Source organism: Mchenga conophoros, linkage group LG14, assembly GCF_057382185.1.
Source record: "Mchenga conophoros isolate Kocher_MC1m ecotype Shallow Benthic linkage group LG14, M_conophoros_male_GT1.1, whole genome shotgun sequence".
Classification (NCBI taxonomy): Eukaryota; Metazoa; Chordata; class Actinopteri; order Cichliformes; family Cichlidae; genus Mchenga; species Mchenga conophoros.
Window position 1 is genome coordinate 21,786,084 of NC_140539.1, and position 23,833 is coordinate 21,809,916.

The 23,833-nt window shown below is 39.4% G+C and overlaps 1 protein-coding gene across 2 annotated transcripts in view; it reads right to left on the reverse strand.

Moving 5' to 3' along the window:
- Positions 1–23,833, reverse strand: part of grik4 (glutamate receptor, ionotropic, kainate 4) — a 378,192-nt gene that overhangs the window by 174,116 nt on the left and 180,243 nt on the right. For both annotated transcript variants that reach the window (XM_085243381.1, XM_085243380.1), the window contains exon 3: positions 17,190–17,323. In XM_085243381.1, the coding sequence (XP_085099507.1) occupies positions 17,190–17,271 (82 nt within the window). In that variant the 5' untranslated portion in view covers positions 17,272–17,323. The remainder of the gene's footprint in view (positions 1–17,189; positions 17,324–23,833) is intronic.

Consider the following 23,833-nt stretch of genomic DNA (forward strand, 5'->3'; position numbering starts at 1 on the left):
TTCATAACCTAAGTGCAAAATTGATACAGAACATAAAGATCTTTCTGCTGCAGTGACGTGACAGCTAAAACAGAAACGAATGTCAGGGCAGAGCAAGGCGTGAGACCGTGTCAGAACAAGCAATCCATCTCTGATGCAAGGACTTTCATAAGAGGTAGGCTGGCAGTAGATAAGAAGCTGGTTAATGCCATAATCACAAGGGTTATAGATGCTGTTTGGTCTACTGTTTGTTTTATAGGCTGGCACGTGAACAGATGACAACACAAAACAAACAACCAAGGCCCTGATTCCATTTAAGCTTCAGCCAGTATTCTGGTTATACTTTTCATTCTACATCATCGCATAACTGAAAAGGATAGCAACCCTGTTCGCTCTCACATTCCTCCACCTCAGCGTGTGGCAATGCCCCATTACACATCCTCAAACATCATCCTGCAGCTTGTAATTAGTTTGTTAATAATTCAAGTGTAAATGTTTTTATGTTTGTGTGTAGCTGATAATAGCTAATGTGTGGGGTTTTTTTTAGAGTGCATTTAGGGTATGTGTGCATGCACATGACCAAATGGGCAATATTTATTTCAATTGTTCTTATCTGTGGAGAACACATTAATTCAGGAGGCTGTGTTTTGTGTGTTTGTTGGGATGTGTGTGGTTAAAACTAAAGTATAAGCGCGCTACGTATTCACTGTGACTTTATCAGATTTGGTGAATAATTTATGCGGTAGGCTCAGGAGCAAAATAGTGTGCATAATTGCATAACATCACTCCTATCTGCCATTCCTGCCATTAACTAAATGATTGGTCTCAGCACCTGCCCCGCTAATTAAAACCTTGGAGATTAATCATAAACTTTCCCCCCTCAGTCAGCGCCTGAGGATGGATTTGTATGTGCATGTATGTGGGATTAATTCTGCTCATAATTTCCTCTCTACAGTCCTGGACAAACATTTTCCAATTACATGATTGATGTATGCTATAACAAAGAGCCTTTTTCTTTCTCTGCACATGCGGTATTCTGTAATTAAGCACCGTTTCTTTCTGTTATACCCTCATTACCTTTGTTGGCCTCAGATCGAATCAAAGAAAACTGAGCAGTTTGAGTTGACTCTTGTAACAGGTGGTCGCCGAAAAAGAGGTTTAGCTGAAAATGTACCCTGTGGCTTCAATTCCGTGAGTACACATGTCTGAGTGTCATTAACCTAATGGCTCCCATACTAATTAGAAGCAGAGAGATTAATCATTAAATCTCCTCTTGTGGCTCCTCAGCTGGACATCTTGGTCTCTGCTTTAGCATCCATTCAAGCCAACATTTGCATTTTTCACCACAGAGGAACCAATGCTACAATTCAAATGATATGTCAAAGCACTGCAGGATGCTTCCCTCACAGTTATTTACTCTCCTTCCTTTCGGACACGCTATCTTCTCTGCTCTTCCAGTAACAGTGTGTTAAATGAGTTCATAGATGCCAGCTGAAATCAGAGCATGCGAGGGCAGAATGAACCTGACTGGAGGCAAGGGCACAATGACTCAGCCATGGTGGCTCTAGCAGCCAGCCTTAATAAGTCCCTGTGAGCGTAGATGGGGCTGAACTGAGGGAAGTGACAGTGTGATGCTGCTGACTTGTGGGTATTACCTCAGCAGGGCTAATTACACTATTAGACCCTACCTGTGGGCTTCAATTTTGCTGATCCACCTTACATGCCCCTGGTGTCTGGAGCCACATACAGTGCATAACAGTGGTCACAGATGTGAACAAATACAAGCACACAAACTAGAGCCCACTCTCTCCAGAAAAACAGTAATTTTAATACTGGTACTCCAGCAAATGATTTATTTCTATTGCCAAAATTCAGCACCAAAATAGGAGGCCATGCTTTTTACCAAAGCACGTTTTCCTACACCCAAGTGCTTTGTATCTAATATTCACTGTACACATTGATGAACACATCTGAGATCATGGGGATCTCTCCCAAGACTGGAGATTGCAGCAGCCAAGGATCACACTACCAACCTTTTGATTATGATAATCTACGCTACCTCCTGAGCTACAGCCAACCTGACCCAACCCAACCGCAGTCACAAAAGCCTAGAGAGCAGTTGGCAACCTGGTTGCAAAGAAAATGCTGCATCAAAAACCTCTTTTCAACTGTTTTGGTTACATGAAAAACACCCACTTGTCCACAAACACTTGGTGACTAACCATCAGTGATGGTGAAACTTGAGAAAGTGCAATGCAAAGTGTAAGTTGAGAATGTTGGGGTGGTTGTAGCTCAGGAGGCCATCTACTAATGTGATGGTTGATGGTTCCATCCCTGGCTGCTCTAGTCTGCATGCCAAATATCTTTGGGCAAGATAGTAACCCTAAGTTGCTCTTTGATTGTGGGTGGACGATAGAAAGCTCTTAAGCATAGAAAAAAAGTCTTTATTTGAATGGGTGTGAATAAGACATGTTGTATAAGGTGCTTTGAGTGCTCGAGTAGAAAATATGTAAGTAAGTAGTAAGTAGTATGTAGTTTTTCTCCCCTTCAGAGTAAAACTTCTGCCTTCTGCCACTGAAACCAACATATTCCAATACTTTTATTTTGGAGGTGAATAGTCTTTGTTTCTGCTTTGTGTTGCAAATTTGGGTGTAGTGATGGACGCAGACCTAAACTTAGAAAAACACATTAAGACAATAACAAAATCAGCTTACTATCACCTCAAGAATATTTCAAGGATAAAAGATCTGATGTCTCAACAGGACCTGGAAAAACTAGTCCATGCATTCATTTTTAGTAGGCTTGATTACTGTAACAGCATCTTTACAGGTCTACCTAAAAAGTCAGTCAGACAACTACAGCTCATTCAGAACTCTGCTGCTCGAGTCCTCACTAAGACCAGAAAAGTGGACCACATCAGTCCAGCTCTGAGGTCCTTACACTGGCTGCCTGTCCGTCAGAGGATAGACTTTAAAGTTCTGATGCTGGCCTATAAAGCTCTGAATGGTTTAGGACCAAAATACATCAGTGACCTCCTGACCCAGTATGAACCATCCAGATCTCTCAGGTCATCTTGATCTGGTCTTTTATCAGTTCCCAGAGTCAGAACCAGACACGGAGAAGATGCATTCAGCTTTTATGCTCCTTATATCTGGAACAAACTCCCAGAAAGCCTCAGATCAGCTGAAACACTCAGTTTATTTAAATCCAGGTTGAAGCTTCACCTGTTCTCAGCTGCATTTGAATAAAGCACCAAATCCACACTGTTTTACTGTTAAGCTTAAATTTCAAAACTTACATCTTAACTAATGATTTTATCTACTGTTCCTTTCCATTTTAAATCATGCTTTTTATTTGTTTTTGTTTTTTTAATGTCTCTATAAAGCACTTTGAATCATGCTGTTGAATTGTGCTATATAAATAAACTTGCCTTGCCTTTTCTACAGTTTGACATCTGCTTAATAAGTAGCTGGTGAGTGTTAGTAGGCAAGCCTCTATACAAAGTACGGGCAACCATAGAAACCAAAGCAATCACAAGGAGGTTTTTGTTGCAGCATCATCTTTGACACCCAGCGACAACAAGCAACATCCTGCATGTTGGGTAAATACACATTTTTCCCTAGCAACCAGTGGTTACCACGGGTCTCTAGACCTACATGACTGAGCCCATATAGGATGCGGTATTCCTTATTAAACATTTAATGATGACAGCACATTTTGTATTCAATACATTTATCTCACAACAAACTATTCCTCACTAAGAGCTCGCATGATGCCAGCCTGCCAGGTAGATGGTGCAGGGTCAGACTCTGCTGCTGGGAAAGAAAAACCAATTGAATTTACCCCACCGAGAATCCTCTATCGTGTTCTCCCACTGACTTCGGAAAAGAGAGCAAAGAAGCAGACAAAGATTCGATTTGAGTTCTTCCTGTGGAGATACTCCTGTTGCTGCCCCCTCAGTAGTCCGGGATGCTCTGTAAGTGTTTTAGGAGTAATGTAAAAAATCTGAACATTTTATGTTCAACACTCCTCAGACTGGATCTCATGCATTAACTGTGAGGACAGCAGCAACTTTAGGGCAGCATATGTGAGTATTTCGTTATTACTATCTATGAAGTTTCATTTTCTCTGATAATGACATTAAGTTGTCTTAATAATGATTCAAATTTGATTGAAGATTATTTACATAAATCAGTTGATTGTCAGCTAAACAAGAATTCCAGCTGTCTTCTTAAGAGTTTAATTGAAAACATTGTTTTATTTAATGCTTGGAACTGAGAAACTTCAGTAACAAACGCACATAGAAAAATGTTTGCTATTATCTGATTATCTGGCAAAGCCTCCTGGGTTTTAAATGCACCTTAGAACACACATGCATCAACATTACAATGAGCGGGTGGAGGGAGGTTTGGAGTCTTCTCTCACCCCCGTTCTCTGCGACCTGCTGGAGCAGGGGGGCTAGGAGGAGGAGTTGGCCGTCCGACTGCGGTCTGGAGTGTGGAGCCTTCCTGCTGCTGCGGAGTCGGGGCGGTCTGCCTCCCCCCACCGCAGGGAAAAGGGAAACACCACCTGGGTCTGGGTGCAATTCCCCCCTCCAGGGGCGAGGGCACCTAGACCCGGTTTGTAGAGTACGCTTGGGGAGTGTGATCGTGTGTACAACGTCTCTTTATGTCTGTCTCCACGTTGGTTGAGTGTGGAGTAAGTGCATATGAGAGCATGAGGGTGGGAATGGATGTTTGTATCTGTGTGTGCCTGTATGTCTGTGTCTATATGTCAGGTTGGGTGTCAGGCGCCACCTCTCTGGGGACATCTCAGGCCCTCCAAGGTTTGGAGGCCTATCTCCCCCTACCACCACTTCCCCTGCCAGTGGCGGACCCCCTCAGACATCGGTGCGTTGGTGGTTCTTTGTGGTACACACCGGCTCACTCCTTGGCGGCCGCTTATCAGGGCCTGGAGCCTGGGGCTCGCTCGGGCCACTTCGGAGGTGGGGTGCCCCCGGCCTCTCGGCCTGGGGCTCGGTCACTCAGGCGCAGCTGGCTGCCGGCGGAGCTCACGGGCGCGTCACTGCAACTCCCCCTGGCTTCTGCTCCGCGGCTGCTGAGTGAGCCCTCATCTGGGACTCTCCTCAGCTCTTTCCGGGACAGTGGCGCAGCTGCCCCTCTGTTGGTCTTCCTTGGTCTCTTGTGTTCTGGGGGCCTCTGGATGTCTGGAGTTTTGATCTCCTCCACACCTGCTTCACGCCCTGGAGGACGGGGCTGTGGCCCCCCCACACCCTCTAGCAGATTATTACATGAAGGAACCTTTTAAATACAAGCACGTTCATGCTCACAGGTGTACACACGGGTGATCACACCCACAAACTACACCCTTTTTGGCTCCTACCTCAAAGCACACTGTGTTCTGTTGATCTTATGTGCTGCACAATAATGTTTAACATTTAGTATTTACTGTCATATTCCCATATATCATTGTGATGTTGTTTATTCTATTACTCTTGTTCTCTTCTGCTTGCTTTCTTTTTTCTTTCTCAGCAGGTGATCCAGGTGATTGATATATGCATTTTTTTTTCTCTGCCCGTTCTGTTGGTTTTTGTCTTTAGCCCTTCTCCCCCGTCCCTCTTCTCAGCTGTTTCTCTTTCCCTCTTTCTTTCTCCCCTTCTTTCCCCCAGTCAAGTCTGTCCCGTATTCAGTAAGTGAAAATAAAATAAACAATAAAAGGTGAATCAAATGGACCATTACGGCAAGGCTGGGATGGTCAGTTTGGTAAAGTAAATCCGTTGGGCATCTTTCTTTGCCTTTAGACAACAATTCTGATGGCAAAAGAGCCAAACGGGACAGGCCAAAAAAAAACAAAAAACAAAACAATGATGGCCCGGACTTCATTAGAGATCATGGTGCGTTGTCTTCTGCCTACATTTCTCTGAAGACCACCTCTCTGTCGAGGAGCACCACCACCTCTTCGATGAAGGTTTCCTCTCCCTACGAGTCTAACCTGCTCCATATTTGAACAGTGCAAAGTCTCAATTAAATGATAGACAAATGTATTAAACTGAATAATAAGAGATGCAAATCAAAAATTTGATAGTGATAACATTATGAAAGGCAGTAACTGTGAATGAAACATTTATTTAGATGAAACACTTATTTTGTGTAGTGAAAAGGATATTTTGTCATTATGTGTGTTGTACTAACACAATTGCAAATATGCTGAAATGTTTGAAAAAGGTGCACTTATGATGATCTGTTGTGATATAAGTACTAAGAGTTTTGAAAATGTACCAATTGCTTGTGAAAACTGTGCCAAACCAATAAAAAAAACCTGTAACCTGAAAAAAAAAAAAAAAAAAAAAAAAAAAAAGAAGCAGACAAAGATTTGATTTGAGTTCTTCCTGTGGAGATACTCCTGTTGCTGCCCCCTCAGTAGTCCGGGATGCTCTGTAAGTGTTTTAGGAGTAATGTAAAAAATCTGAACATTTTATGTTCAACACTCCTCAGACTGGATCTCATGCATTAACTGTGAGGACAGCAGCAACTTTAGGGCAGCATATGTGAGTATTTCGTTATTACTATCTATGAAGTTTCATTTTCTCTGATAATGACATTAAGTTGTCTTAATAATGATTCAAATTTGATTGAAGATTATTTACATAAATCAGTTGATTGTCAGCTAAACAAGAATTCCAGCTGTCTTCTTAAGAGTTTAATTGAAAACATTGTTTTATTTAATGCTTGGAACTGAGAAACTTCAGTAACAAACGCACATAGAAAAATGTTTGCTATTATCTGATTATCTGGCAAAGCAGATCTATGAGTACCAAGCAAGAAGTAGAGCCATTACACCATTTTCTGGATTTTAAAAACTGCTGGTATTTTTGTTACTGGTGTGCTTTGCACTGACAGACGATAACATTTAAAAACACTCACTCAAATGGATCGTTTTTTCCCCTATACGTACATATCCATATGTTATTTAGATGTTTTGAATAAGCTAAACTGAAAGCAAATCTTAATGAGAATGTGCTAAGCATGTTTAATACCTGGGTTAACCGCAGTACTAAACTGCTGCCTCTCGAAGCATCAAATTAATAACTTTCAGGCATCTGTTAAAGTTGCCGTTTGGTCTTTCCCTCTGGACATGTACAACTGGGAGGAGACCACCAGACACATACAAAATGCATGAGGGATTACATATCCCAGCTGATCACTGATGACTTGGGGATCATTGGGACAGCTGAAGGAAGATGGTGGGGAACATTGTCGTCGTTCTCTCTTTTTCTTTCTATTGCACTTTGACAAAATAATAACAAATGTGCGAATAAAGCCAACAAAACAGATATCTTGCCTCTTGAGTTATCCTTGAGAACATATATAATAAGAAACCGATGATTCAATTAAATGTCAGGGAGTGAGATATCTATTTTTCATACATCCCCCTGCCAGCCATTGCATAACATAGTCAATAAACAGCTGTTCAAGCTGTTTATTGACAAGCTATGCAATCCCTGAAATTACCTTCAAAGACAATCAATTATACAAATTGCTTACTGGTTTTGCAGTGCAATAACACAAAGTTAAAATACACTATATGGAAAAAAGTACTGGGCTCCCTATATATAATAAGATAAGATAAGATAACCTTTATTAGTCCCACACGTAAAAAATTTGTTTTGTTACAGCAGAACGTGATCAGTGCATAGTTACATAGCAAAAATTAGAAAAACACTGGAATAGGATAAGATGATAGGAATAAGATACTGTACTCAATAGAATATAATAAAATTAAATAGTATATACAATAGAATAAAAATAGAATGCAAATGCTATATGCAACTGAGTAAAATATAAGGTTGTCAGAAAAAGAGTATTGCACTTAGTGTTATTGCTATTGCACATGTGTGGATGTGGATGTGTGTGTTTGGTCAGTTGCAAAGTCTTTGTTGTAGAGTCTGACAGCAGTGGAGAGGAAAGACCTGCAAAATCTCTCTGTCCCACATCGTGAGCCTGGCACTGAAGGAGCCGCTCAGTGCTGAGAGTCTCCTGCATGGGGTGGGAGATGTTGTCCAGAAGGGATGATAGCTTAGCCACCATTCTCCTGTCTCTCACCACCTCCACTGGGTGCAGTGGGCATCCTAGAACAGAGATGGTCCTCCGGATCAGCCTGTTCAGTCTCTTCCTGTCCCCAGCAGAGATGCTGCCACCTCAGAAAACCACATCATAAAAGAGTACAGTGTACATATAGTACTCCTGTAGTACACCTACAGGAACTGCTCAAGCATGGAAACTAATGCCATGAAGCTCCCAGCGCAGTGTTTGTGCTGATATTAATGCCAGAGAAGCAGTTAGATCCAGCAGATCGTCAGCTACTTTTACATACAATGCAATGGTTGCAATGGTGGCATGTTATTATACCATGCTCAGTGTCAGTGAGCACTTTATAATGACCTACTGTTTCAAAAATGTTTGTAAAGAGCATCTATATAGCTAGGTGCTCTTCATTTCATACACCTGTAGCAATGGCTCTGAAAATACCTTAAGTGTGGCTTAATACTTTTTTTCATATAATGCAAAGTGACTTAATAAAATAAAGCACCAATAAAAAAAAGTGAGCATATATAAAAAATACTGTTTATGTCGCATGTTCATGTATGAGGAGCGGATAATTTGCTTTCATATTCTCCTATTAAACCAGCCAGAATGGAGAGTCTCTGCAGGGCAAGACAATGTTGGTAGTGTTGTTGAATATTGCTCTAATTGTAGCGAAATCCACGTGAAAGACAGAGCTACTAAAACCCGTTTTTTTTTTTTTTTTTTTAAACTTTTATTTAACTTTTTTTCCCCAACAAATATAAGACTGGTTCACATCCAAAATAATAACACTACACAGCACTAGAATATTACAACATTATGTCCATAACTGTTGTCCTCTAGGATCCAGTTTATAGGTTACTCCCAGTGCTTCCAGTGGTCTCTTCCATTTGTAAACAAAAATTCGGGAGCTCCCATCAATATAATGTCCCAGCCTGATCAGAGTCATAACTTCAATGATGAGCGACTTCCATAGAGAAATGGAGGGAGGCTCAGCCCCCACCCATCTCAACATAATGCTTTTCCTGGCCAACATTAACAGTGACTGAATTACATGCTCATGTTGTACCAGTGAGACAGGAATATATCCCAATATACACATTAATGGGTTTTCTGTCACCTGATGACCAATGGCTGTACTAATATTGGCGCAGACCTCTTTCCAAAATGACTGAATAATAGCACATTCCCACAAGCAGTGGAATCTAGTGCCCACTCTGACCTTACACTTGAGACAGTTTGGAGATATTCCCATATTATACTTACTATAAATATATGGAGAAATATACACATTGTGCAAAATTTTGTACTGCAGTTCTTTAAATCGGTTACAAACAGAGATTTTGGATGGAAGGAGCAAGATTTTGTCCCATGCCTGTATATCTATTTCACATTTAAGCAGCGTCCCCCAAGATTTTCTCAACCATGCCAGTTTATCCTCGATTAGGGCATAAATCTCGGAATAAAATTTTGATACAAAATGTTTATGCTCCCTATTATCCAAAAAAAATTTCTCCAACCGAAAAGAGGCAGTTGAGATTCGTAATGTTTTAGCATTTTTTAACACATAATTTCTCAGTTGCAAATACTTATAAAACTCAGTCTTTGACATAGAATACTGGGACTTCAAGGATTCAAATGATTTAAACTCACCATGTTTAAAGAGGTCATAAAACCTCTTTACACCTACTTTATGCCATCCCACAAAGCTTGACCCTATGTTTTGTGGCAGAAGGTCTAGATTATTTATAAACGTTGACAAGATATTAAACGGAAGACTACTGTTAAAAATTTTTCTCAGTTTTCGCCACGTCCACATAGCATTATATATCAGTGGGTTATGCTTTATTACGTGAGGTAAGTCATTTAGACGTTTCCCTAAGAAGTTAACAGGTGAGGATGGTTTACATAATACTTCCTCAATATTTAGCCATGGCAGATCAGAATGTTCATGTATCCAGGAAGAAAGAATCCTCGCTTGTATTGAGAGGACATAATTTTCTATGTTTGGCACTCCCCACCCACCCAGATCTTTCGGTAACTGTAGTGTCTCCAATTTAATTTTGGGTTTTCTTCCTGCCCAAATGAAATCCACCATAGCCTTGTTAATTACTTTAATATCTTCTGATTTCAAGATTGCAAACAACATGCCTGTGGGATATAATATTTTCGGTAGGATTACCATTTTAATGAGATTTATTCTTCCCAAAAATGATATCGGAAGTGATCTCCATCTTGTCAGCATCTCCCGAAGATCTTGAACCATTCCATTAATATTTTCTCTATATAAGTGTCCAACATTTGGTGTAACTTTAACTCCCAAATATACAAAACCTGATGGTGCCCAATGAAAGGGTTTAACATATAAAGGTTCATTATCCCCTCCACTACACAAAGTCATTATAACAGATTTATCAAAATTTACTTTGTATCCAGATATAAGACCAAAGTCCTTGATGCACCTAATAAGAACGGGTAAAGAGTTAACCGGGTCAGTCAGTGTCAGAAGAATATCGTCTGCATAAAGCAGAATTTTATGTTGTCTATCCCCAATTTTAACTCCAAGAACACTTGGATTTTGTCTAATGGCCATGGCCAAGGGCTCGATGGCCAAAGCAAATAATAGTGGTGACAATGGGCTACCTTGTGCTGTACCTCTGCTCAGTGAAAATGGGGAAGATAACAAGCCGTTAGTTAACACAGATGCTATTGGCGATTTGTATATAATTTTGATCCACCCCAGAAAGTTTTTTCCAAACCCAAATCTTCTCATTATTTCAAACATATATTCCCATTCAATTCTATCGAATGCCTTTTCGGCATCCATAGAAACAACAACCCCAGGGATCTGATTAAAATTTAAAAAATGAATAATATTAAATAGGCGTCGAGTATTATTATAAGAATTCCTCCCCTTAATAAAACCTGTCTAATCAGCATGCACGATAGAGCACATTACTTTTTCTAGCCTAAGAGCCAGTATCTTTGAAAGTATCTTATTATCAGCACCAAGAAGGCTAATAGGCCTGTAAGATGAGCATGACTCTGGATTTTTATCTTTTTTAGCTATCAATATTATATTAGCCTGGTACATAGATTCTGGGAGTTTCGATTCTTCAAATGCTTTATTAAAAACCCTTAATAATAAACTATTTAACTTCATTTTCATTACCTTAAAAAATTCTACTGGGAAACCATCTGCCCCAGGACATTTCCCTGACTGGAGTGCAGATATAGCTTTATCCACCTCTATCATTGTTATGGGTGACTCCAGCAGGCTTACCTGATCTTCAGAAAGCTGAGGGAATACTAAGTCGTTTAGGAAGAAGCCTGAGTTAAGCCTTGTTATGTCCATCTCAGATCGATATAGGTTTGTATAGAATTCTCTGAAGCACTCATTAATCTGACGGTTTCCTACTTGTCTTTCACCATTCACATCCACAATAGCTGTGATAAAGGAACTTGATGGAGTATTCCTTGCAAGACGAGCCAGAAAGCGGTTAGGCTTACTAGCTGATTCAAAAAGCCGTTGTCTGGCAAGAAGGACATCTCTTTCAGCCTTTCGCATTATCAAATTACGCAAAGATGTCCTGGCAATATTAAGCTCACTTAATGTTTCAGCTGATTTTGTTACATAGTATTGTTTCTCCAGCTTTTTGATATTATTCTCGATCTCTAACTGCCTTGTTAATCGTTGCTTCCTTTTATGACTTGTGTATGAAATAATCATCCCTCTCAAGTAAGCCTTATAGCTATCCCATAAAGTTCTCGTGTCTATCTCCTCTTTGTCATTTATTTCTAGGAATACTGTTGTTTGCTCTGTTATGAAATGTATAAATTTCTCATCCAAAAGAGACAGTGTGCTCATCTTCCAAGACCTAGAGCGCTCAATATGTCTCATGGGTTGAATGGTTAAGACAACAGGAGCATGGTCAGAGAGACCTATATGACCAATATTTACCTGCTGAACTAACTGACTGATACACTTGGACATAAAAATATAATCTATACGAGATGCCCAGAAGGGATGATAGCTTAGCCACCATTCTCCTGTCTCTCACCACCTCCACTGGGTGCAGTGGGCATCCTAGAACAGAGATGGTCCTCCGGATCAGCCTGTTCAGTCTCTTCCTGTCCCCAGCAGAGATGCTGCCACCTCAGAAAACCACATCATAAAAGAGTACAGTGTACATATAGTACTCCTGTAGTACACCTACAGGAACTGCTCAAGCATGGAAACTAATGCCATGAAGCTCCCAGCGCAGTGTTTGTGCTGATATTAATGCCAGAGAAGCAGTTAGATCCAGCAGATCGTCAGCTACTTTTACATACAATGCAATGGTTGCAATGGTGGCATGTTATTATACCATGCTCAGTGTCAGTGAGCACTTTATAATGACCTACTGTTTCAAAAATGTTTGTAAAGAGCATCTATATAGCTAGGTGCTCTTCATTTCATACACCTGTAGCAATGGCTCTGAAAATACCTTAAGTGTGGCTTAATACTTTTTTTCATATAATGCAAAGTGACTTAATAAAATAAAGCACCAATAAAAAAAAGTGAGCATATATAAAAAATACTGTTTATGTCGCATGTTCATGTATGAGGAGCGGATAATTTGCTTTCATATTCTCCTATTAAACCAGCCAGAATGGAGAGTCTCTGCAGGGCAAGACAATGTTGGTAGTGTTGTTGAATATTGCTCTAATTGTAGCGAAATCCACGTGAAAGACAGAGCTACTAAAACCCGTTTTTAATCATTTAGAGCTGTTTCACATTATGTTCTCGGGGCTGCTGTAAGGTTGGTTTATGTGCGACACGACCTTATGCACAGGAAGTGTGTTTGCCTCTTCCTGGTGAGATTACTGCCTCTAATCGTGTAACGGTTTTGCTCTGTGATGGTGACAGACCACAACAAAGACATCCTGGCCCTGAACTGTGAGGACTAGTTCTTAGTGCTGGGAAATCCTGATTGGTTTTTGAACTAGAAGAAAAGATTCTGAAGAACCACTGATGGTAGGCCAAGCCAGGGAGATACAGGATGGTCTTTAAAATGGTATAGCCAATGATATTATCATAGAAGATGTGTAGAAGTGTGTCAAGCCATTCCTTTGGATTTCAGATAAGCGCTATGCACTGTAATGCTTAATTTATGGTACCTTGGTTGTGTCTGTTCGTGGAGGTATTTTCCTGAGGAGAACCTTTTGGGGCAAGTGGTCAGCTGCCACTAAAGTTCTCCATCAAAATATTCCAAAATCACAACTGCACAGTGCTCGCCATGCATTGGTGAAAGGCTGAGATTTGCCCAAAAAAAAGAAAAGAAAAAGAAAGCACAGACAGTGACTACAGTGGACACTCTTTTTTCACTTGGTTTCACTTCAGCTCTTTAGATGTAAGAACTTCTGTCTCAGCTGGCTGATGGACCAACAACAGCAGAAGAAAGAGTAGCTTGTAGACAAATTGTACCACATATTTTTGGCTCTGCCCCCAATCTAACAACAGACACTCTCTGCAGGTAGAAAGGCAGTGCAAAGCTGCCCATGGACTGCCAACAGACTGCCCACATGACACCACTGCTGAACCATAATTTCCCCATCAGTCCTACCTGGGTAGTAGATAATAGAGACAGCATTAAAAGACCTTTCTCATTTCAAGACACAAAGAGACTTCAGCTTATTTCAGTAAGTTCCTTTTCATTTGATCAGTTTTGTCATTTTGATTTCATTCATCTTAACTTATGCTCAAAAAGAGCACTGTCCATGAGCTAAGCCTTATGTTGATGTATGCAGTCATTATTCATGGGTTATATTGAGGCATTGATTAAATTTCTTTATAAACCCAGCTAGATGTTTAGGGACTTTGTTGAAATTGAAGTTGCACTGGTCCTGAATAGCTCAGCTCTTCTTTTTTTTCTACATTTTAAATCTCAGTATTACAAAAAGAAGACACCAGCTCATAACAGCAATGTGTGTTTAGAAGATGACTGTCTGGAAATAAGCATAAGTACCAAGTTATTAGCTGAACAGAATTACACAGGAGACACTTTTTCACTTAACTAATGGCTGAATACCACCCACAGCAACAAGCTGCACCATATGGTAGTGAACCAGCATTTTTAGGCAGTGTTTGCAGTTTGTCTTCTTGTTTTCTCATTTTGTTCTTTTATAATTGTATTTTGGCGATTGATTTCACCTCTTTTATTTCTTTTATTTGGTTAAGGCTTCACTTGTCATTACTTTCATTTTTTTTAAAAGGAACAATGAAGGAAAATCAATTTGTACTTTCCCAGGCTGATATCGCAACTCCACTGCAACTTAAACATTGTTTATCCCATAATTCGTTCCCCACCACAAGGCAGCAATAAAAATGCCAGAAGACATGTTTCCTTATCAAAATTGAAGTAAATAGACTTACTTTGCATCACATGGTTTAATTAATATACAAACAAAAGTAGATCCTAATCCCTGGATTTGCTAAGAACATGGCAGACACAAAGAGAAGTTCCTCAGTTCACCTACACTGAGCTTGCTGCTGGCTGCTAGCTGGTCCTGGTGGTAATGTGTGAGGGACAGGAGGTTGTTTTTGGCACTCACACATTCAGAGAAGGCCAGACAGTGACATTATGCCAGCCAGGCAGGACTCTAGGGACGGCCATGTTAAATACCATCTCCTGCAGCTCAAATGGCAGAGTTGTAGTGGTGTTTTGGGTTATGTGTTTGTTTGTGTGTCTCTGTGGGTTGTGAAACGTGTATATGTGGCTGTGTGTTTGTACTTTTGCATATCTATGCCTTGTACTGGAATAAACTAGCAATGAATGGGGTTCTGTGCAAAGATGACATTAGAAGAAATGTACAAAAACAGGCCAAGCACCTAATTATCCATCAACGATGCAACATTGAGATAAATATAAACCACCACTGCTGTGGAGCTGGTACAATCAGGTGGAGGGTGGTAGGGAAAACTGGGAGAAAGAAAAGGCATGCGGCTGCAAGCTACTTCTCAAATGATATTCACAAACAAGGAATGATTTGTTCTTGGTTGTGTTGATAGAGTAAACTCTGAAACTCTGCTGTTTTCAAAATACAGAAAATGGTTTGGGGCATTATGTGACAATCCAGCAAAAAATTCTGCAAACAGCAGATGTGCTGTGACAGAGCTACTGTATGAGACAGAACAGACAGGGTAGAAAAACAGTGAGTGATACATAAATGCCTTGTTCAAAAATAAGAGATGGTGATAGCGCTCAAAAATGACAGTTTGAACTGATTCCATTTCGTCAAGGTTCAAAATACTGGAAAGATAAAAAGACTTTTACACACAAGAGAAGTAAAGGGAAAAGACAAAAGATCAAGAAAGGATGTGCATTTATCAGCCATGAGCTTTTTTCTTTTTTTTTTTCTTCTGAACAATTAGAATTGCATTTGTACATCATCTAAAGAGGCACTCTTATTTTTAATGCACCCTTTGGATTTATTTGTTTTTTTTAATAGTCTTAATATAACCACATGGCCATTTGTACACAGCTTCTGTGCTATTAACTTGCACCCTTCTAACCTGCACACAGATCTCACTTTCAAGTGTTCTTGTTAAAAGAACAGTTGAAAGCTGACCACTGAGAAATCACAGCAGGGAACAGTTTGGGAGGCGCAGAATCAATGTCATTCTGAATCTCTATCTCAGTTTCACTATTAATACTATTAATTTCTATATGTAGTGCACACACACACACACAACCCCGTTCAGCTATCTTAGTGAGGACCTTCATTGACATAATGCTTTCCCTAGCTCCTTACCCTAACTCTAACTGTTAAAAATGAATGCCTAACCCTAACCCTTACCCTAAACCTAACCATAACCTAATTGTAACCTTGACACTAAAACCACATTTTGATCCTCAGAAAAGGCCTTTAAATGCCTTCAAATTTGTGACGACCGGGTTGTGTGTCCTCACAAGTGACTGTTGGTTCTCACAAAGATAGCTAGACAGGAACACACACACACACACACACACGAACAAGCGTTTCCAACCTTAGACAAGGGTTCTATACATAAATGAAGAGACAGTCAATCACACTTTTGGTAGACGGGGAGCAAGTGACAGGGAGTCAGAGAGCTGCTGACTGTAGGAGAATAATAACAAGATGGACCAACCTCCATCGGTTACCAGCATACTCTAGCAGTTTATGTGACTTTTGAAGCAGACTCTCCAGTGAAAAATCTAGTCTTGGTCCACCGATCAGCCACTATTTCCAGAACCACAGTACTGCAGTGGTTTTGCTAGATTTTAGCAATTGCTTTAAAATGTTTGTTCAACAGTCCCAACAGTCACAGTCAAAATAGTTGCAGAGTTGCAAGTGCCGCTTACAACAGTGAAAAAAGGGCAAGATTAGGATAAGAGTCAGATTTTTGCTATGCTCAGATTACTTTTATAGTTAAATATTTAAAAGAGCTGCAATAAACAGAGAGGTAATCAATGTATCTGATAGGTCAGCTGACACGCGTCTAATTATGCACCTTAAATTTCGTTTAATATGCAGGTGGAAGGGTGGGTATGTGCAGAGTTAGAATAATAGGTTTGTTTTGGGTCTAAGCTTGCTTTAGTGGCTAAGTGCTTAAAGCTATACTGTATCACTGTACACAGCATACACAGTAAACAACAGCAAACAGTAAACAGTATATAGTATTAAGTTTGTACCAGACAGATACTCTTAAACTATAATGTTGTCATGAAAGTCTATGGTGCATTAACTGTTGTGTGGCTGACTGTAAAACAACTATAGATTATAGACTGTAGTTCTGTAGTATCTTACAGACAATTAGGACTGTGTCACATTCACACATTAATTTTGTAGCCTGTTGATACCTCAGGCCATGTGTTACAGACATGTGAGGAAACATGGCTACTTTTCAACATTTGTGATTGAATTCCTCCAGCCAGTTTTATCGAGACTGTGGAGACTGCAAAGATTAGGATATCCAGCTATCTGAGCTGACAGCTCTGAAGCAACAAAATGTCAATTCCCACTCAACAATTAAAAACTTAAATGCACTCATTCACTGATATTTCAAGTAGAATGAAAAGCATGCACTGTATAGAGTGGAAGCCATTATGTTTTGCAATTTACCTATTCGAAAGGAGAGCGGGCCACCAAAGGTGCTTCTCACCCACATGGCTAAGAAGAGCAGAAGCGCCCAGGCTGTGAGCATCTTCTATGACTCCTCATGGGTCCTGCCCCGGGGGTGCCCCTGTCACAGCCACCTGAAGAATATACAAAGAAGAGAACACCATTTATACATCAGCAGGCATCAAGTTGGACACGCACACAAGCCACATCTGTGCAGAATAGTGATAAGCCTTCGGATATACAGTGCCTCATCTCTGTTTTGCTCATGCCATCTCTCATTGCATGCTAGGAATCTATTAGTGTCAGTGCGAGACTGCAGCTAAGTGAATTTTAAGCCTATGGGAGTTTTAATGACTTTGCTGTTTTTTCTGTATTACTTGGCAACAGTCTTTTTAAATTTTTTTTAGGTCTTTGTTGTTTTGTTATATATTTAAACATAAAATCCATTTTTTATCTCCCTGGTATTGAAGCAAAAAGTCACATAAGGTGACTTGAAGCATCCTGAACCAAATTTCTGGGTCTGTATTAAACCCTCTGAGCTGTTTCCATCAGGAGTTATAAAGGACCGAAAATCAAAGGGGATATATTTGACTTCCATTTCCCAGGTGGACAGCAATATGACTCCAAATGAATCATAATGTTGTTCCCTGTTTCCCGCCTGTGTAAATAACTAACTGTTTGCTAAAAAGGTTTGCCATACCAGCGAGTCTGCCCACAAGAGGCACAAAATGGAATTATCGTAGGTAATAGCTAAGAAATAGTTTCATTTTTAATAATTTTAGTATTAAATTTCTACTAATTTTATTCTATTTTATTTGTTTTTCCCATGTGCAGTTAATGTCCCTTAGATGCAACCATTTCCTATATTTTCTTTATATTTTCCCTCACCTAACTGCATGCAGCTCTATCAGACTAAACACTAGAAAATCAACAGATGCCATAATTAATTCTCAACATGATTCACAAATGTAAACCATTAATGCGTTTGACGGTATTTTTAACCCTATTTTACCTCATCACACCTTCTTAAAGTGATTCTCAGATGTTCACTCTTCATCAAGGTCTGACGTTATTCAAGCTGACATTTACGAAGCTTAAAGGAGTGGGTGGTTCTGGTACGCAGCGATAGAGGATGGCGTCTTCTCTTTGACAGTGTTTTATGTTCCAGATCAGAAAGAGACTTTCTGTTTTTTTTAAAGGGGGATCTAGGGTGGGGGGATGGGGGTCAGGGACAAAGTCACTGCAACCACAGTGACTGTTTTCTGTTATAAAGTACACTACAGCTGCGTAAAATACTTTATTTTCAACAAAAAACAAGCAAAGTTTCTTTCGGCTCATCCTACCAAACAGAGTAAGCCAGTTAGGTGCGTGGAGGGCAAAGCATCCAAATGTCAGACAGCATGAAGATGGCAGACAGCAAGGCTATTGCAGCTGGACTGGAAAGAGTAAGGTCCTCTATATTTATGCAGGCACAAAGCCAGTAGAGGTGCAAATGTAGCCACAATATCATTTTCAAAGGGAGGAAGCTGACAGTCCTGCGTTTGCACCTGTGTGATTATTCTGGATGCAGGAAGACACTCTTTGGACTACAGGACGTGCTTATCTAGAGTGTCTCAGCTGGGTAACTGGACCAGAGATGGACAACATTTAAAGAGGGAGATTTGAAGATTGAGTCAGTGTCATGCAAATCTTAGTATCGGTTCATTTCAAAGTTGTTTCATTTAATCTACACACTTTCTCGCAGATTTTAGTGTTTGCTGCTATGTGTAGCATGTTTTTGGTTAATATGCCATTTCTTAGCCAAGGCCAGAAAAGTAGCATGTGAGTATAAAACCAGATAAATAAATGAGTCACAATGCAAGTCTTACCATGGCATGAAACTTTCTTAATGTGTTTGTTTTTTTAATTTGTTTTACAGTACTGTAATTGGGTTAAAGTTGACTGGAATTAGCATTCCAACACGTTCTATTGATGAGCCATCAAGTCTGACAGGCAGGTTAATAAATATTACTTTCACATATGTGTTATGTGATATTTTCACGTGTTACAACCTGACATGGCTTCCAGTGACAGCATGGACAGCATTGCTCAGCAACAATAAAAATATCGCAGGTTTACATACGCCCTCAACACATTCCTTTTCTCATTCTCGTGACGCATTCAGGGTGCAGATGTAACTGAAGTTGCAGTTGTGGTACTTTGGCATTTCTTTAAATGGCAGGTTATTTTAAATTCAGCTTTTAAAATAACGCAACAAGTATCACCAAACACACAACTTGTTTCTGCACAGTTTGTCACACAGTTTGTCTGCTAGTTAAATGTACATTTGCTGTATTTCCCGAGAGAGAAAAAAAAAGTTAATGAATGCCATCTCAGAGATAAAGATGTAAGAGAGAGAGAACAGAGAGGAACGATCAGAGATTATCGACAAAGACAAGGACTCCAGCATGTAATGTCCTAATTCACTTTCAACTTTTTAAATTAGATCTTTAATCTGTGCATGATGTGCTGCTGAATTAGGTTTTTTGTGAAATGTCATGCAAAAGAAACTTAAGTTTACTAATTATGCAGTGGATTTAAAAGTTCCATGAAAATACTGTACTAGGCAGTTTGGTACACTTTAGTGCAGGTTAAGCTGGTCAATATGCAGTACTGTGGTAAAGGTCGCAGTGATGTTCACGGTTTATGTTAGGTTACAACCAGGGTAATAACATCAGTTTACCAAAAAATATACAGATCAGATTCACTCACTGAATTTCACCTCTTACTCTTGCTTTATACAGTCTAGGGTTGGAAACCTGCCCCATAGCTTATGAAACATCTGCTCAAACTCTGAGCATCTCACAGCAGCAGCATCACAGGTCAGCTGATCACAGCCTGAACACAAACTCACAAAATAAGTTTTTGTGTGAATTAATTGAAGTAATTCTTCTCCCCACGGTGCGCTGCTACACCTTAGCATTCCCCACCTGCCAAATCAGGTTTTAATAAGCCCTCACTGTACTGTACATGTTGTTTCTGAACTCACTAACTAGAAGGAAAAGAAAGGTAAAGGAAAGTGAAGCAAAGTCCTTTTAGGAACAGAGCAGACACACAGATGATTATTTTGCAGATGTTTCTGGAAATGTATGGATTAGTGAACAATATAAGCAAAAGGAAAAAAGAATAATTCCCCATTAACTGCACTGGTCATTACATGAGGTTTATATGGATCTGCATGTAGTGTTCATATTACCAATATAAACCTTAAGCAGCTCACCGCCTAAGATGGCAATAAGACCGTCCCTCTCTGTTCTCGCACTACCTTACTGTTATTGCTCAGGAGCCCAGAGGAACAGCTGGATAGGACTGTCAACACATCAAGATCATTTCACAGACTTTTTCTAGGAAAACTATGCAAATAACAGCTGTCGAAGGTCTTCCCTTGAGGTGTTCAGCAGAGAAGAAAAACAGAAAAACAGCACTGAATGACGCCCATTCCAAAATTAATTGAGTACTGAATATTCCTTGCAGCTTATATCATTATGCACACAGGGGGATTACGGCGCTTTATTGTTCAATTAGACTGACTTTACAGCAGCATGTTTTCAACAATGTAAAATACGTTCATCCAGCTAACACCTGATAACCCAGTGTAGAACGGGGAAGACTGAACAGGAAGTGAAAGATTTTTTTTAACTACCAAGATTCCCGACACAAACAACAGCACTGTGCTAGTTAACAATATAAAGCTTAACTGCTTCTTCCAACAGGGTGCCATTTATTTGACTGCATATGAGAATATCAGAAGTGAGACATTAAATTAAAAACACAATGCTGAGTCCCTTGATACTAAATATGGCCAATCAATGTCAATGATAGCTTAGATATGTTGCAGAAGCCTTCGCAGGCTAAATCACCGCTGAGTAGAGACAAAAGCTTTGGCAGGCTTTAGAGTGAAAGTCAATGCAATCAGTAACACTAATGGCTTTTCAGTGAGATAAGCTCATTCATTTTAGCATTCAACACAAATTCCAATACGTTCGATACAGGGGTAAAATGAAAACTGAGCTGAATGATTGCCCTCATTTTTAACACACCCAAACCTATGATATCAATTTCAGTTCAGCTTCTCTTTTCAGAAACACAAACACAGACTGATATATCTTTACTACCGCAGGGCTTCTGTACTGAAGCCAAAGTGGCTAAAGTGCATGCTGGCTCTTTAGGTTGTGCTTGGGATAAAATGACTTTGAAAAAATATAATTCTATTAAGAAAAATATACAGTAAAAAGAACAGGAGCTGAAGCGGTTCAGGAGACACAGGTATATAATGCTCCTTGATACACTCACTGCTCCAAGCATTCTTCTGTTTACTCACCACCAAAAATGGGCAGTAACACGTTACTGTAATCCGATTCCTTTTTTCAAGTAATGAGTAATTAGATTACTCAGCATGCTTACGAGAACGTAACAGTAATCATTACTGTTACGTTCTCGTAAGCACGCTGCGTTACTAAACCGTGAATTTGTTTATGATAGTGTGTCATGACAATGACGTAGAAGCATGCGACGTCTGTGCCGTGGTAGCAACAGGCTTGTGTAGATCAATAATAGAGGGCGGGAAAAAGTATGACCGTGCAGCGTTTTAAGGCTGAAAGGTCTATTGCTTTATTATGTGTTCAGGTTGTGTATCATATTTTTTTAAAAGTAACTAAGTAATTTATTACTTTTGAAAATAAGTAATCAGTAAAGTAACAGGATTACTTTCTTGGAGAAATAATTAGTAACTAATTACTATTTTCAAGTAACTTGACCAACACTGCTCACCACCTTCAAGTCAAATTTTCTTTTTCATTCTTTTCTTTTACTTATTCATTTATTTTTTTGCTTTTTTTTTATCTTACCTTAGGTTTCTTAGGTTAAGGTATTCTGTTAAGACATAAATCTACAACACTGTAGGCTGTTCACATAAGAAAATTTAAAAAATAGACCAAGCAAAAGACTTGAAGCCCAAACACAGGAGAATTAACCTAATGAAGTCACTGAGCACAATAAGTGGTTTGGACAGCAGTACCTTTCACACCAATATATAATCAACTGAAACTTTGTTACCGTAGGTACACCTGTTCAACTGCTTGTTACATAAATATCTAATCAGCCAATCAGATGGTAGAAATTCAATGTAGGCATATACAGTGGGGCAAAAAAGTATTTAGTCAGCCACCGATTGTGCAAGTTCCCCCACCTAAAATGATGACAGAGGTCAGTAATTTGCACCAGAGGTACACTTCAACTGTGAGAGACAGAATGTGGGGAAAAAATCCATGAATCCACATGGTAGGATTTGTAAAGAATTTATTTGTAAATCAGGGTGGAAAATAAGTATTTGGTCAATAACAAAAATACAACTCAATACTTTGTAACATAACCTTTGTTGGCAATAACAGAGGTCAAACGTTTACTATAGGTCTTTACCAGGTTTGCACACACAGTAGCTGGTATTTTGGCCCATTCCTCCATGCAGATCTTCTCGAGAGCAGTGATGTTTTGGGGCTGTCGCCGAGCAACACGGACTTTCAACTCCCGCCACAGATTTTCTATGGGGTTGAGGTCTGGAGACTGGCTAGGCCACTCCAGGACTTTCAAATGCTTCTTTACGGAGCCACTCCTTTGTTGCCCGGGCGGTGTGTTTTGGATAATTGTCATGTTGGAAGACCCAGCCTCGTTTCATCTTCAAAGTTCTCACTGATGGAAGGAGGTTTTGGCTCAAAATCTCACGATACATGGCCCCATTCATTCTGTCCTTAACACGGATCAGTCGTCCTGTCCCCTTGGCAGAAAAACAGCCCCATAGCTTGGAAGTACAGACATTACTTTGAGTTTGAATCTGTAGAAATCTTCTGGTGTACACTCTCCATTGGAAGAAAACTTGTTTCTACAGTGAAAATTTAACTTCAAATTAGGCAAACCTCCACCTCCACTCCTGCTAAACAGGTGAAAATAGATTTAAGAGCGACGGGACTTAGTGCTGTTGAATCTTTGATTTTATTTCTTTTTTGCTGTTATTTAATCGCATCTATTTGAAATAGGGAGTGTAAACACAAAAAATTATTTTATATGCTGGAATATTCAGAAAATAGGTTTAAAGGTTAAACAAATGTCTTCAAGTCAGACACTGTTGCACATAATTTAATTTTTGCTTGATGCATAAAGTTAAAGACTAAAACTAATAAAACAAATTTTAAAAAGAGACTTTTTCATGTGTTTCAATTTTATATGATGGATTATGCAGAAAAAATAGAATTGGGCTGAAAGGTCTATTGCTTTATTATGTGTTCAGGTTGTGTATCATATTTTTTTAAAAGTAACTAAGTAATTTATTACTTTTGAAAATAAGTAATCAGTAAAGTAACAGGATTACTTTCTTGGAGAAATAATTAGTAACTAATTACTATTTTCAAGTAACTTGACCAACACTGCTCACCACCTTCAAGTCAAATTTTCTTTTTCATTCTTTTCTTTTACTTATTCATTTATTTTTTTGCTTTTTTTTTATCTTACCTTAGGTTTCTTAGGTTAAGGTATTCTTATACATTGAAACCATAATATTATCTCTAGATGCAGAAAAAGCATTTGACAGAGTTAATTGGAAATTTTTATTC